This window comes from Ambystoma mexicanum, chromosome 9, assembly GCF_040938575.1.
Source record: "Ambystoma mexicanum isolate Mex_15411 chromosome 9, UKY_AmexF1_1, whole genome shotgun sequence".
Lineage (NCBI taxonomy): Eukaryota > Metazoa > Chordata > Amphibia > Caudata > Ambystomatidae > Ambystoma > Ambystoma mexicanum.
Genome location: NC_090931.1, coordinates 1393134126 through 1393150652, shown reverse-complemented (window position 1 = coordinate 1393150652; position 16527 = coordinate 1393134126). Strand labels below are relative to the sequence as shown.

The 16527-nt window shown below is 45.8% G+C and overlaps 1 protein-coding gene across 4 annotated transcripts in view; it reads left to right on the top strand.

Annotated features, from left to right (window-relative positions):
* LOC138489144 (peroxisomal trans-2-enoyl-CoA reductase-like) overlaps positions 1-16527 on the top strand; it is a 558986-nt gene that overhangs the window by 464188 nt on the left and 78271 nt on the right. For 2 of the 4 annotated variants that reach the window (XM_069616796.1, XM_069616797.1), the window contains exon 6: positions 1217-1324. The exons of the other annotated variants lie outside the window; for them this stretch is intronic. In XM_069616796.1, coding sequence (XP_069472897.1) covers positions 1217-1324 — 108 coding nt within the window. The remainder of the gene's footprint in view (positions 1-1216; positions 1325-16527) is intronic. 4 annotated transcript variants of the gene reach the window in all.

Sequence of the window (16527 nt, the reverse complement as noted above, 5' to 3'; positions counted from 1 at the left end):
GCACTTCTCCCCCCCTCTTCCCTGCACTTGCGCGATCTGAATGACACAAGGCCTAGTAAGATAATTTTTTTGTCCTCCCTCCGTTTCCCCCTCCTTGTCTTGTCGCGCCTAGAAACACTTGTGTACAGGCGTGTTATAAATGACTTATCATATCATAACTGATGTTGGCTATTTACGTCATGGGGCAGGTCTAGGATGAGTAGTGGATGATGGCAGGTCATCCACCAGTCCTATGTGGCCTATCTGAGTTGAATGCTGTATGCGTTGGGATTGAGGATGTCCTAGAGGTGGGTGTCGGCAGGGCTGAAGTTGAGTGTACACGCCGCTGGACGGAGTCCACCTACTTTTTTCAGGGGGTGGGCTCAGTGCCCCCAGCTAAAATGAGAAACATTGAATGTTCTCTTTGAATTTATGAATTAAAGCCGACCTCGGGATCGAACCATTCGTCAGGTTTGCATGCCGGACACTTTACCACTGCACTATCTAACCTGATAAAAAATATCAAACAACTAAAGGTGAAATATCCCATTTTGGTACTGCAAGTTCCAGGGAAAACATTTGAATTGGTTCTTGGAGTTTAAAACATGCACATATTGAAACGATTTCAAAAACACTATTAGAAGAAAATATCCTCTCTTGGTTTTGTGCGGGTGTTGATTTTCCATTCGTCCTGTGCAATTTGGGTGGTTATGCAAAGCCAATTTAATGAAATGTACATATTTCACCTTGATATGCTAATTTCTGGCGACGTCACATTCCAATGCGTTTGTTGATGAGTCCCCCCACTTTTAATTTTAGGACTTGACCCCTGGGTGTCAGCAATATTTCAGTGATGAAGACTTCCTCCGGGGTGGGTGGTGGGGACGGCTGTGATGTTGGCTGCGTTTGAAATTGCCGAGTGAGTGTTTAGCCATCACTTCAGGGTTCTTGGAAAGGGTCGTATGCAGTTAGTTTTGAATGAGGCTGCTGTGATGTGGTCTTTGCATTGTCTTGTAATGGGCTGTTTGAGTGGGAGAGAGGCAGTGGGTATATGGCTTTTCTCAGATGCTGGGTCTATTGGTTCTGTTTTTGTCTAGGATCAAACGGCAGTTGGCCCATGATAACCAGTAGCTTGTACACAACTGTCATACCTCAGTATACTGATAATAATGGCTGGAGAAAGAGTTGTGAACATTGCGCAAAGCGTCTAAATTGGCATGTTTTGTTGTTTGTACAGGGAATAATTTTTTCGGAAACTGCTGCTGCGAACTACACAGACGGGATAGGACTTTTTAAGAACATTATCCCCAAGATTCCTGCAAAGAGATTAGGACTTCCTGAAGAGGTGTGTACGGTTCAACCCCAAAATATCCATAGAGAATATCTATATTAAACGCCAGGCTCGCCTTTTTATGGTATTTCGTTTATGAACATTTCCATATGTATGTATCCACATTTATTTTTTGGTCTGTGAAACAAATAAGTCGCAACTAATATTTTCAGCATGTCTTGAAATGAAAATACAGTGCTTGGATGCCTGCAATGGGGTGCTCACAGTGCTGGGTTCTTGAACCTCAATCCACTATCCGGCCTGCTATTGCTGATGGCCTGAGCAGTGTTGGGTCCTGTCACCGCTCGTAAGCAGCCGCAGACAGGGAGTGTGAGGCCCGCGTGGGTAGGCCTTGCTGACGCAGCTCCAGCAGGAGCTAATGATACACAGACACATTCAGCTCGTTTCACTGCCCCGGAACTGCCTCCGTGGAGCGGGGGTGGGGCCTTTATTCGACGCCTTGCGTCACCACGTAGTGGGACGCAAGGCGGACATAACATTCCTCCTTTATTTTAACTTGAACCAAATAAACATAACATACATTTGAAACTCTTAAACCAAACGGGTTACCCCTCTCTTAGAGTCATTTGTGGGGTTTGTCTACCACTCATAGTCTCTGAGCCGGGCCGGCGGCCTGGTGACGGTTCTCAAACCATATCTCCCACCCCTGGAACTGGGCTCTACTGTCCCCTCGGGTGTCTCGGCTTCAATGTCCGGTTTACCCATTTCTGGTTCACTCAACAGCTCCTGGGTTCCTTCGTCTGTGTCGTCTCTGCCCTGCGGGTTCTCGGGTTCGGCATCACTCGGCATGTGACCATCTTCTTTTTGGGGGTATTCACCGTCAGTCCACAGTTTTAATGGCACTGCCTTAAACCATGACGCATTTCTCGTCACTTGTTTGTGTCCTCTTTGTACAGTTATCATCGTTCCTTGTCGTTTGCTGATTGTCCACGGGGCTGCCTCATAGCGGGTGTCCAACTTAGATCTAGACTGATTCCTCATCATGACCACCTGGTCGCCCACTCGGTGATCGGATTGTTTTGCCCGCCTCTTGGCGCTCATGTGTGCGTTGGCTCCAGTCCTTCTTGCTTCTGTCTGCTTGTTGACGATCGTGCGGGACGCCAGTCGTGTTGTGAGGTGTGACCCTATAGTTTTGCAGGAACCGATAGAGGTGAACTTGCCAGGGGCTAGCGTTGACCCTCGACAGTCGCAGGACCTTGTTGAGTGTCCTCATAAATTGTTCCACATCACCATTCGCCTGAGGCCATCGTGGCATGATGTGGTGGTAGCGGATGTTGAGCTCTTGGAGGGATTTTTTGAACTCCTCCCCTTGAAAAGGTGGGCCATTGTCGCTCCTGATTCTCGTTGGCAGTCCGTGAGTCAATCGCGAGGATGACCACCTCAGCTGCCGTGGAGTTGACAATCTCGACCTCTGGGTACCGAGAGTGGTCGTCTATGGCCACTAGTAGGTAGATGCCTTCTTGTAATTTGCAAAAATCGATGCTTATTGCGTCCCATCTGCCAGACCCTCGAGCTGCCGATTGGATGGGTTCCAGGTCGGGTGGAGCCCCTGTTATTTGGCATGGAAGGTAGGTGCTGATCAGTCTTTCGACTTTGTCGTCTATCTAGGGGAACCATACGCGATGCCTGATTCAGGCTTTTGTTCGTACCATTCTTTGGTGGCCCTCGTGTGCTAACACCACTATTCTGTCCTGGAGGCTTAGGGGGATAATTATTCGAGTTCCCCTGAGTAGTAGCCCTTGTTCCGTGATGGAAAGGTCTTGTCGGATCGTAAAGATCCCTGTGAGGAAGTTCTTCGCCTCTGCTGTCTTGTTGTGGGTGTTCCTCAGGAAAGACCTCCATTCCCCTGATATTATGGTGTCCTTTATCAAGTTGCAACACAGGTCCTTTTGTGTTTCCTCCATGATGTGGTCCAGGTTTACGGCCCTGGGCCTCATAGTTTGCACTATCTGGCAGATGTGCTCCTCCGTCTCTTCTGCCACATGGATTTCCTGGGTTGTTGCCACTCTTGGATGACTTGACAGGAAGTCTGCTGGGTTTCCACTGCCAGGCTGGTATGCCAGTTCAAAATTGTATTGCTGGAGGTGTAATAGTCATTTGGCAATCCTAGCCGGCGGGTGGGAGGAAGTGCCCATGAATATGGGCAGCAACGGTTTGTGGTCCGTGTAGGTTGTACATTTTATGCCATACAGGTATAGGTGGAAATGGCAACACCCCCATAGCACCACTATTGCCTCTTTTTCAATGTGGGAATATCGTTGCTCCGTTGGTCTTAGCGCTCTGGAGGCATATGCAATCGGCCTTTGCTCACCCGCCTTCGTCACCTGTGTGAGGATGGCCCCTAGGCCCACTGGGCTAGCGTCTACATACAGTTCCGTTGGTAGCGTAGTGTCATAGTAGGCCATCGTTGTGTCCGCTGACAGTGATGCTTTTATGTGCTCAAAAGCTTCTTGGCAGGCATGACCCCATTCCCATTTTGTGCTGGCTTTGGTGAGTTCTCGAAGGGGTTCTGACAGTGTGACCAGATTTGGGATAAACCTCCCGCCGTAAGTCGCCATTGCCAAAAAAACTGCGCACCTCAGTTGCGTGGTGGGTGGGTTAGCGGCTTGGATGTCTGCAACTTTCTGGGGGTCCGCTGAGATGCCTGTGCTGCTGAAGATATAGCCAAAGAAGGATATCTCGTTTTTTAGGAATTCACATTTCTCTTTATGAATAGTTAGTCCTGCCCCTTCTAGCCTGTTGAGGAGCATGTGAAGCCTTTTCATGTGTTCTTCTCTATTGCTGGCATGAATCAAGATATCGTCACTGACATTTAGGACACTTGGTATGCCGCGTATTACTTCCTGTATTGTTTGTTGGAAAACCTTGGCGGCCGAGGAGATCCCAAAGCTCAGGCGCTTGTACCTTCGTAGGCCAATGTGTGTTGAGAATGTTGTTATATACCGGGAGTCCCTGTGTAGCTTCAACTGGTGATAGCCCGCGTTCAGGTCCACCTTGGAGAATATCTTGGACCCCGTGAGGTCAGCCACTATTTCATCAGTGTCGGGGTAATGTGGCGCTCCCGCTTGATGGCGGCGTTTGAGAGGCGCATGTCTATGCATATTCGAACCTTGCCAGGTTGTTTTGGCTTTTTGTTGACTACCATGGGGGAGACCCATGGTGTGGGTCCCGTCACCTCTTCAATTATGCCGGCCTTCTCCAACGCCCTGAGCTCTTTTTCTACTTGTTCGCGCATATGAAACAGAGTTCTTCTGTGCCATACTGCTCTTGGTTGGACCGATTCGTCGATGTGGAGCCTGATTGATTTCCCCTTTAGGCATCCTATCCCTTTTTGTAGGTTGGGGTACTTCTCCAGGACCCTCTCGACCTCTTGTGAGTCTGTCACTTCGCAGATGAAGCTCACCAGCCCCAGGTCTTCTGCGGCATCTCCACTCAGGAGGCATTCAATGCCCGCATTCACCACATAGATTTTGGATTGTAGCACAGTTTCTCCATGGCTGAGGGTGGTGCGGAACCTGCCTAGGACAGGCAGTGGGGTCTTGTACCCGTATGCGAATAGCAATGTGTCCGTCGCCTTTAGGTCCGGTTGTGGCTGGAGTGTTCTGAAAGTGGTCATTGGCATAACATTCACAAATGCCCCAGTGTCTATTGTCATTAATACTTGCTGGTTTTGGATTGCCACTTGGCATTTTCATCGTCTGAGTTTTTTTCTTGGCGTGGCGTTTCCATGGTTGAGGGCTGACACCAGATAGACTTTTCTCCCTTTCTTCCATTGGTCATTGACAGACTCTTGTTGGGCACCAGCGGCGTCATCACCTTCATCCTCTATGGAGGAATTTGTGAGCTCCACTCGGCGGGCACTGGCTTGTTTCTTTTTCTTGCCCCCACTCTTTTCCTGTGTTGTTTGCGGTGTTTGTTGTTGGGGGCCTGACGACCGGCATACCTTGGCATAATGGTCCTTCCGGCCTCACGCGCCGCAAGTGGTCCCCTGGGCCGTGCAGTTGCATCTTCCGTGGCACGGTCCTCCACACCACCCACATTCCATGGGCCCCAGGGTTCAAGGCTGCCATCTGGCGTGCATGTGGTTTCCGCCAGTTTCATCCCTCGTTGATTGTCGATTTGTGATCTGGGCTACGGTGGCTGTTGTGAGGGCTGGCTGTAGTTTCTGAAGGGTTGTGCCCATATGTGCTGCTCTGGCGTGAGCTAGTTCCCTCTGGCGACCCAACTCAAGGATTCGGGTTAACGAGATGCCTTGTTCACTCAGTACCATCCTTCTCAGTTTCTCTGATTGGATGCCGTTGATGAGCTGTCTCTGAATTTCCTTCTCAATGTCTGTGAATTTGCACGATATCGCCAGCTTCCTGAGCCTGGTGTGGTTGGCATCTAAGGTCTCCTCTCCCAGTTGGATGGTAGTACAAAATATGAATGTTTCGTAATCTGGATTGAGCTGCGGGAGAAAATGGCCCGTTAGGGCATCCTTCGCTTGCTGGTAAATGTCCTGGCCGTCATCAATTGTCAGAGAATTGAAGATACGTAGCACTTCATCCCCCACGTTCAACTATAGGTGCGATCTCATTTTTCTCGCATTGGTGATGTCCTTACACTCCATGCCATCTCACATTTTTGAATCCATAGTTGCCATCTTGGGCCAACCGATGAAGGATCAGTGTATGAGTCAAAGGGGTACATCAATACTGAAGAGCCACCTTGTGGGCGGGCATGTGGTGTGGACACCGATAGGTTGGCAGCTAGTCTGGATGGCATGCCGGGCCTGGGAGTGGATGTGCCGGTCGCCATGACTGGGCCTCACTTTGCCACGTGCGGGCCCCGATGCCTCACCTTGGTTTGCCCCTGCGGGGCTCTGTTGTCTCCCTTGGCCGTGTGTACACGTGCGGGCTGTGGATGGAGTGCCTTCCCAGGGTCTTGTTGCGCAGGGTTGATGTATCCTGGTGTAGCTGCTGCGAGTTGGGGCAGATCCAGCGTTGTGCAGCGTGTCCGTTCTGATCCCGCGTTGTCAGGGGATCAGGGAACATTTTCTGTGGCCACGCAGTGGAGAGAATGCCTTCTCTCAAAAAAAAAGTTTTTTTTTGGGTGGGTGGGGTTTTGTGTGCTCCCCCCCCCACACCGGGTTTCCAAAAATTACACTGTGGCTGAGTGTGGCGATCAGCTGTTATGCTTTGGCACGCATGCCGTTGTTCTCACGTCCCTCGTCGCCAGTGTTGGGTCCTGTCACGGCTCGTAAACAGCCGGAGGCAGGTAGTGTGAGGCCCGCGTGGGTAGGCCTCGCTGACGTAGCTCCAGCGGGAGCTAATGATACGCAGACACATTCAGCTTGTTTCACTGCCCCGGAACAGCCTCTGCGGAGCGGGGGCGGGGCCTTTATTCGACGCCTTGCGTCACCATGTAGCGGGATGCAAGGCGGACATAACAAGCAGCATCTATGCAGCTGCCTTGTCAACTTGCAAGTGAAATCCATTCATGTTTAAGCCCCGCCCTGGTGCTACTTTACAGCCATTGGCCAACCTCCATTTCCGTTTTTACAAATAGATACTGAAAGGGAACCAGTGACGTCCTTCTGTATCTAGGAGTAAAAACAGAACACCAACAGCCTTAATAATCGGTGTACCTCATGTGGTATTCCCCAGGGCTCTAACCTCTCACCCTGGCTCTTCAATGTCTACTTGGACCACTTGATCTCTACCTTCCCCAACTTTCAGTGTTATACAGATGACACTCGGCTCTCTTTCAGGCTGCCCTCAGCCTCCTCTCCTCTCTCGCTCATTCCTGATTCTCTATCCGCTATTCAGGATTGGGGCCCCTCCAATGAACTGCCTTAATGCCAGTAAGACTGATATTCTGCCTTAATGCCAGTACGACTGAGATCCTTCTCTTTGGGACCCCTGCTCCTGCTTTCCCTCTTTAACTCTAGTCGCCCTCCTTGGGCCCTCTTCCTTCGCCTTCCTGTGAGGCAAAAAACCTTAGTTACAAATAATAAATGTTTTACTAGGGTGCACTACTACTGGTCACTTGATTTCAATTAATTTAATTTGTGTTATTTCAGGTGCCCTGGGTACATCTCTTGCTACAGAGAACTTACACTAACGTCTACACTGATGAATACCCCAGTCACTCTTATCGAGGTGAAAAAAACCTTCATACACATATCACATACCGATACAAAGATAAATTATACAAATTCCGTAATTCTTCAATATACAGTAATTTACTGTTGTCTTGTAAATATATACCTCAAACAAGAACAGTACTCTTCTCAATTATTCAGAAGGAAGAGAGAGCACAAATATATTCAACAATTTGATCTTCACATATAATTCATGAGAAATATTACATATGCATGTTATATAGATAACAATTTCATGTTCAATCTGAGCAATACCACATCAGCAAAACAAAGGTTTTCTTAATGGGATACTCACATGTTGACACCACAGTACGAGTTTCCGGACCCTCCATCCCTTCATCTGGTGTAACCATTATCTATTCCAACAATCTAATGAAAATAAAAAAGAAAATAAACATCAATTTCATCTATTTATGCACCAATTACTTTCAGATATTTCTAATAGCCAGAATACTAACTGGTCTATTCTCAGACTGGCGGAAAGAGCACCAATTAGAGAGCTGTAGGGAATATAAATACAGTCTCTCACTATAAGACAACCTCACACTATACATTTCACATATTTGTAACTCAACTGACCTGTTACCTGTCTTTTAGACCTCCAATGTACTCAATTAGTTCCAAGCCAGACTGTCAACCACAAGTCCACTCCTCTCTTCCCTGTCAACTCTACCAAGGCACAACCAAAGAATAGCCCTTCAATATTATGCTTGCAAAAATACAGCGTACCTTACCACTTTTGTCTACACCCATTTACAACTAGTCCAACGTTCATCACCTTCACAATAGTCATTCAATGCCAGATACAGGAACAGGAAGGTGGCTGTGAAATCAGCCTCCCGTCCTGTACCAGCATTTTAAGCTGGATCAACGGCGTCACATGACGTTAACGTCACATGCGACGTCCCATGTGACTACATTGTTAATTCACTAGATTCCTAGAACGCAATCGCGGCCATATTGAAATGGTCATTAGACGTTCTCTTTTGCAATAACCAAGTAAATCCGTATTGTAAGGAACTCATGGTGACAACAAGTAAGAAGGACACAAGTGATTGCAGTTCAAAGGTCTTTATTGAACAATGAATTCTGTACGCGGGTTGGAAAAACGCCTATTCTAAACCTAAATCTAGGATGGGAGCAAGCGTCAACCATCTAATGAAAAATACGGCAGTCCTAGTGGCGTTGTGTCAAGTAAAAAGGCCTATACTAAGAAACCTATTGCCAAACCTTACAACTATTACAAAAAAAGGGTGTGAGATAGTTCTCAAGAAAAGGTGTTCTCAAATATGTCAGGATGCGGTAGCCTGGGTCTCCCTTCACCAAGTTTTGTGTACGGGGTAGGATTGGAGCTTGAGGCACAGTACAGTCTCGGGCTTCTTCAGCATGAGACGACAGTTCTAATGACAGCTTTCAGGACCGTCGATGGCTAAGTCTCGTCTCACTTGAAAGTCTCTTGCCTTCGAGGGCCTGGCGTGTTCAGCTAACAAAAACAAAAGTTCCTTTAACTAATGAAAGTTTCCTTCCAATATTCGCTGGTTGATGGGTCCTGGGTCCCCCTCTTCTGGGCTCTGACCCTTTTCAATTGTTTACCACAGTTCATATGGGATGATGGTTTCACCCCTGGGTGAGCCTCTTTTGGGCGCTGGTCCTTCTCAATTGTATTCTAGTGAACTGGGTTTCCCAGCCCTTTAAGATGAGTAGCAGTACCCTGGAGATAGATGGGGATGCAGATTTTATTCATAAATCAATAATCAAAATGACTTGGGTAGTTTGGTAAAAGGGGAGTCCGTTTTATTAACAAGTATAATAAAACAGGGAGTACAACGAACATCAGCAGTCGTTCGATCCTCTTACTCAATGCATCTTAGTAGAAACTGAGGTTATATTGCATAAAATCGTCATAATTGACTATGACCTGCGTCACTACCTATGTGGCAAACTACAAAAACCTATCGGAGGGAGTTATTGGTTCTAAGTGAATGTCTAAGCAGAAGTTCCATATCAGTATAGAGTCGTGAAGGAAAGTGATAGGGTGCTTAACATCAGGCGGCGCAACTAAGCCCTCCCTAAACATGGCCACTATGAACGTCACTAAATACACGACGTTCCATTGGCTAAACAAACTATAGGACCCTTGATTACATGGTCCTCTACAATTGGTTGGCTTCCGACCCCCATCAGTACTTTTCCACCTACGTTTAGCAGCATGCAGACTGAACATCCAGGTGCTAGTGGGCTCATCTAGAAACTAACTTCCCACCAATTATTATATCAATCCATCATCACCTCAACAGTCCAGTGTCAATTAGTGCTTTGAAGTTTTGCCTTGAGTTTGTACTTTCCTCTGAGAATTTTAAGGCATGTAGGCACAACCGGCCTTCATGTGTAGGTGTGAGCACCTCGATTGTCCAATTTCTTCCTTCCATGTGACTGGACACCATGAAATCGAGCTTTTTGTGTATTTAATATTCTTTCTTAATAGTCCTCTGACGTATTTTGTTTTGCTCAAGCTTCCTGAACAGGAGCCCCTTGTTCCTTCACACAATTTGTATTCACTGTCAGCTAAGTCCTGTTTGATAAAATCTTTGGCTTCCTGGCTCGTCCTATCTCTGTCTGCTGCGATTCATTTGTGCAATTAAAACTTGCTTTTAACTGTAACACACTGAAGTGAGGCCTTCTTATTTATGTTCAGCACTGCTTTATAATGTATACTGGCAACATCCATCTTTTATTTGTCCATATGCATCTATAGAAGTGTGTGTATATGTGTGTGTGTGTATATATATATATATATATATATATAATATGCTTGCCGCTCTCTGTCTATTATAAGCTTAGAGTTGACTTCACGATCACTTTGTGCTTGCGTTTCAATTGCATCTGTACACGTGTAAAATGACTTGATATCTTCATCTGTTTCTGCGGCATAATCTTCTTCATCTTGAGCCCAAGATGTCACTTATCCTTGTTGCTTTCTTGATGCCTTATAGAATATCTGCATTCTCTGATCTCTGCATCTCTTTCCGTGTGACGTCACCATTCATTCTTGCCTTTTAACTGCTCTGCTTCTTCGGGAATCTCATTCAGATGGCCATCATTTTGTCTTGCATGCAGGTACTGTTTTCTCAATGGGTACCTTGCCTCCCAGATTCTCTTAGGTACTGGTATTCTCTGGGTACTGCAGAGTCCACGCTCTGCTCTTTGCTGGTTCAACTGTGCCACGTATGTGACATACTTTGGTTCCCATTCTATAAGTAATATGGGTGGGGCAGTTTGAGGGGGAGTACTTGGCTCCTCCTCTACACTCCCCCCTCTGGGCGATTTATCGACCACTTTCTCATCATCCTTCATTTCTAGACATGCTTGTCTGAAGAATTGATTCTTTGGTATCCATATCTTTGACTCCCTTCAGACATCATGCTGATTTCACATGCTCATCCTTGTTCCATGTCATGAGCATGCACTGTCTACTTGGACTGCAATAGATCCATCTTCCCACATATTTCTTGTGGTTCTTCAGGTACAGGAACTTCATTCCCTCAGTTGCATGATACTGGCCTTCACAAAGTCTCTCATCTCTTCATCTGTCAGATCCTTGGGCTTCCATCCTGGTTCAACATCAATCATAATTTCCATCCCTATAGCTTTCTTTGCAGTCTTCCTGCACTGTGAAATTATTATCTTGATCACACAAAATCCAAGCAATACCAAAATGATCAGGACTCCAAGAAACTTGAACATATCTGCCATCCATTGTGGAACCCAAGAGAAGCGCGATCCAAAATAGTTGTCATCAGCAATGTCTTCTACTTCGTCGATCATCTGGCCATGGAGTTTCGTCAGCATATCTAGGGCCTCTGTCAAGGTTCCATTCTCGTCCTCATGAGAAGGTAGGAACGTGCAACATGATTCTCCTACCTTTGCACAAACACCTGCATCCATAGCTGTGATCTTGTCTAAGACGTACCTATTCTGGAGAGTCATCAGTCTTATGGCTCTCATCTCTTCTCTGATTGCATTGAATCCCTTTATAGTAGTGTTAATTGTCTGCAGAAATTCCCATCTGGTTATCTGTAGCCACTTGGTATTTGCTCCGACTTGGATTCTTGGCATAAAGTGAACACTGAATAAGTTTGGCTGAACAGTCTCTGCTCATATGGGATAGAGTCAAAGGCTTCTACTGATTTGGCTGAAAAGTAGTTCTCTCTTTATTCTCTGTATCGGCTCCACAGATCTATTCTTCCTCAGATGAGCATCTGCTTTTGGAAAACTGTCAAGATTCAGGTCACTTTTTGGAATCACTAATGCTGGAACATGGACATTCACTAATGTGCATATTCCTCCCCAGTCTTTAGGTAGCCTGATGTAGGCCTTGGATCCACAAGCCTAATAATGATCCATGATCACTGCTGTTCCATGCATCATTCCTAATGTATCAAAGATGCAATTGCATTTTTGATTTTCTCCAATTTTCTTGTGCCATTACTTCTGAAGCACAGTTTTTAGCTCTCCAAAGGCACTATCTGCCGAGGTCCTCCTCTGTCTTTGACCCATGTTAGTAGTTTAGAAAGTCTTCGTCACAACAATTGGCACACCTCTTGTACATTCACAATAGTCGATTCAGAACGATTAGTTACCATCCAAGCTCTGCAGATCACTACTCCTTTTTCCCATCCATCTGGTGATAGCACTGATCCCCAGATCTGCATCTGACCTCTGTTCTTCCAAATTCGAATCTCGTCTGCAGTTTTTACTGCGATCTCCAATTTCTTGATCACTTCTCTTCTGATTTCTGCTCCTTTTACTCCAGGTTTCTCGTATCTGATCACCAGCCTTCTCGACTTTGCATTGTTTCTTGTCTTTACATCTTGAATGTAGTCATCTTCGTCTGGATCTGTCTTCTCAGTTGCCCATTTGAGAGAGGCATCTTGCCCATGAACTGGCCTCTTGTTTTGCAAAGTGCCACGTGTAAAAGACAATGTGCTGTTTGGACATCTATTTCAACAGCTATGAAGATCTTCGACTTCCCCATGCTGTATGGCAGGAGTGCACATACAAAGCGTTCTTACTTTGAAGTTCTTCTCCCAACTTCCTTCATGTGTTGGTACCATATGTTATTTCCCAAGTGTGCCGTGCTGTCCAGGTAATCATTTAATTCTTAATTATCTTCCTGTGTGCTTCTTTTAGGTCTCATTCTTTTCATATGAGCTTCCATAATCATATAATGAAGTGTACCCATGTAGCTTTTTCTCACTGAACTAATCAGAGGAACATCCGTCCGGGTTCCCTGTGTAGGAGAAAGTTCAGACTGTCTCATCTGTTCAGCAGCCCATTAAGGCATGAAAATGTCTCTCATAATCTCCATCTGGGACTTTCTTTTAGGCTTTTGTTTCAATTGTCACTGGACCAGGTGTATTTGCATGTGTCTCTTGTGTAGGCTCAACGTTTAACACCCCTTTACCTTGCCTGGTTTTCCCAGCCTGTCTCTGGCGTCTAGACACGTTTTGTCATTATGTGATTTAATTCATAATGTGAATTATTACTAATGACATCCATCTGAAGCTCAGGCAATTTGCCATATTTCTTTGGGACAGGAATAACTACATAGGGTCTAGGCCTCCTAGTAGCTGCCACACGTATAGTTTCCATCTGCTCAGAAACATGCACAAGAGTGTTAGCTCCATGTGCACCAATATAAAATGCTGTTCTCACAGTCAAGGAAAGCAGTACGATTATGAACACAATGCAAGTGTAGATTATACAATGGTACGGTATCCTACAAGATCTACTTTTTGGACAACTTGAGCGCTTTTCTTCATGCAGCAGAATAATGTTGCTATTCAGAATACCCATCTTGACCACCTAAGGAAGAAAAAACTTAATTTTTAATGATTCATCATGGTGAACTGCTTCTGGAAGCTACCGTTGATTCAGCAAGTCGTCATTGATCAATTGTCTGCTTACGGGATGATGAAAACACTGTTTCTGTGTCTCTGGAATCAGTCTTTCACTAGTCGAAATTCAGACCCCTATTTAGTATGAAGAAAAACAACCTCAGTAAGTCTATACAATGTCTATGACATAGATTATCTCCCAATCTATGCCTCGAATCTGCCTCAGCCCAGATGACATGTCGAATTTCTTTCAGCAGGAACTAAAAAAGTCTTACCTTATCAGCAATTTCTCGATCTGTCCCTCGGTGGAAAGTTTCTACACTGATCTATGGTTTCTTTCAGGATAGATGCTCACTTGGATAATGATACCTTCCAGGATCACATTCAGATGCGCAGTGTTTCTTGGATCTCTGAGAAAGGTGCGCACATCAGTGTGCCTCCCAACAAGGTGTGGATACTCTTCAATTAGACGAAAGAACACCACACTGACTAGTCTATGAGCTGCTTCGTTTGATAGGGGCATTTGTACACTCCGCACTATATTCAGGTAATTGCAAGAATTGTTCGGTAATGACTGCATAATCTTCTTATAACTTCTTCATTCTTAGGATTTTGGAAAAGGGCTGGAATGTGGCTGGTTCTCCCCACCAGCGAAGGACAATTGCACAGTGCTAACTCGAAATTGGTGAGAATGTTTCTAGTAAGGTCATCACTGGGTAACACCATAAGTCAATCCAAACAGGAACTCTGTGTCAAACAAATCTGGGTATTGTACCCTTTTCCAATTGCTGTGTGCACGATCAAAATCTGGCATAATCTGCTTCTTATGCAGGCTTAAGCATGCCTCAGTCCAAAGTCAATAAGCTACTGTGACTTTTATGAATACAGATCTTCCCTTAACCCTGCAACTGAGACTCCGAGTGTTCGAATTTGTTTTTTTTGTCCCTTTTATAAATGACTTAAAAGGAGTGTTCCAAACCAAGCCACAGTCCTCTGGGTTCTTTGTCTTTCTACTTGTCAGATTCTGCGTCCTTCTTCCTCGTCATCGATCTTGTCTGCACATGCTGTGGTTCTTACCCGATGCTTGTACTTGCCTTGTCGTGTAGGGGTGCAGGCAGGGGAGTCTTTCCAGCAAAGATTTTCACGTTTCTCAGAAAAATCCAGGCACGCCTGCCCTGCAATTTGACAGCAGACGGCGTGATATCCTCCACAATGAAAGGACTATAAAAGCGGGGTTCGTCCCACTTTTTCCTCACATGATTGCAGATTAGAACCGTATCTCCTGGGAATAGCTTGGGAACAGAAAGTTATTTAGATTGATCTGTTGAAGCATCTGCTTCTGTGTTCTGTGCTGCTCTACACCCTTGTCTTTGCAGCTGTACTGAAATGACAGATGACAGAGATACTGGAAGTCATACAGTTCAACTAATCACGTAATTCCAATCCTAACAGTTCTGATGTTGGCTGAGCATCACTTCTAATTCTTGATGGGGGCATTAGGGGCATTGTCATTTGTCTCGCCGTCACTATTGCGTGGGGCGTGAGATGGTGGTCAGAACCTGGTTGGTTCCTCAAAGCATATAATGCCAGTGGTAGGCAATGCAACCACCCCTTCTTCAAGGAAACTTCAACTTGACTATTCTTTTTTTAAGCAACCCGTTGAGCCTCTCACAAAGTTCATTTCCTTGCGGATGATAAGCCGAAAAAAACGTGTGCTTTATACCAAGCAACAAGCTAATCTGTATAAAAATTGTATTAACAAAGTGAGGACCGTTATCTGACCTCATAACTTCACATGCTACCCATCTAGGAAATACTTCCCGCAAAAATGTTGCTGCACAGGTGGAATCTGGGTGTGTACATGGGCCTGCCTCTATCCATCTATAGAAAGGACACACCGCTACGATCAGGTATCTATATCCATTACATACTTGTATCATGTCAACATAGTTGATGTGCAAGTGCTGAAAAGGGTCATTAGGTCTTGGAATGACTCCCCTAACTGTGCGCAATGTATGCCCAGTCATGAATTGTTGACACCCAATACAGTTCACTATACAAAATACAACATGCTCCATCAAATTTGGCACAAACCAATCCTCAGCAATAGTTGCAGCAAGATTTTCCCTAGTTGTATGCGCGGGGTAGTGTAGCTGTTCTAGCGCCACCCTTAATTAGGCTACAGGCATCACCGGTTTACCAGTGCTCTCCTGTCGCCACAATGCTTCAAAAGGGGTTTAAAGAACACCCTCTTCGCGTCCACAAATTCTTTTTCTCTTGAGGTGCTTCCCCCTGGATTTACACTAACTGCGTTTTAGACAAATGGTTATATCCTTCAGATACAGTCATCATTACAGTCATTCTTTCATTTAGATCACAAGTTTCAACAATCATCATCCACATATCTGTAGTTGCTTAGCCTCAGCGTCTGCTGCTTGATTTCCACGTGAGATAAAATCTGCCCCTTTAGTATGGGCTGTGCATTTAATGACTGCAATGCCCATTGGGAGTTGTAGTGCCTTGAAGAGCCTACCCAATAAGGTGGCGTGTTGCACTGGCGTCGTGCAGTCCGCTTGGAGGTAGTCCCTCCTTTTCCAACGTGCTAGCCCTGCGTGCACCGTTGACGTCACATAGGCGGAGTCGCTGTACACTGTTACTTCCTGGTCTGCGTGACTTTTGATCGCAACTATCAATGCCAATAATTCTGCAGCTTGTGCTGATTAATGATACGGCAATCTTGTGCTACTAAGCACACAAAATTCCCCATTAGCTGTGTGCTTTCACACAGCGGCACCTGTATACGTTTGTCCATCATTTTGATCGATCCTTGAAGACCTGTCAATGAAAACAATCTCTCCTCCTGCTAATGCATTCTCCTTTATTCTAGGGAGCTCATAGCATAACTCTTCATAGTTCGAGCAATCGTGTACAGGCTCTCCCTCTGTCATTGGTTCAGCTATAAATATGGCTGGATTCACTATTTTACAAAGAGTTTGTGAAGAACTGTAGCCCAGCAAGGGCGTCGAGTCATCTGGCATCTCTACGGTCTCGGGGTGGCGGTAACCCAACCGGCAGATGCTCCTTGGCGCGTCAACGGCCCGGCCTTCTCCGGTTGGATAAGGCGGTCGGCGGTGTGGACGAGCATGTCCGTGAATCAA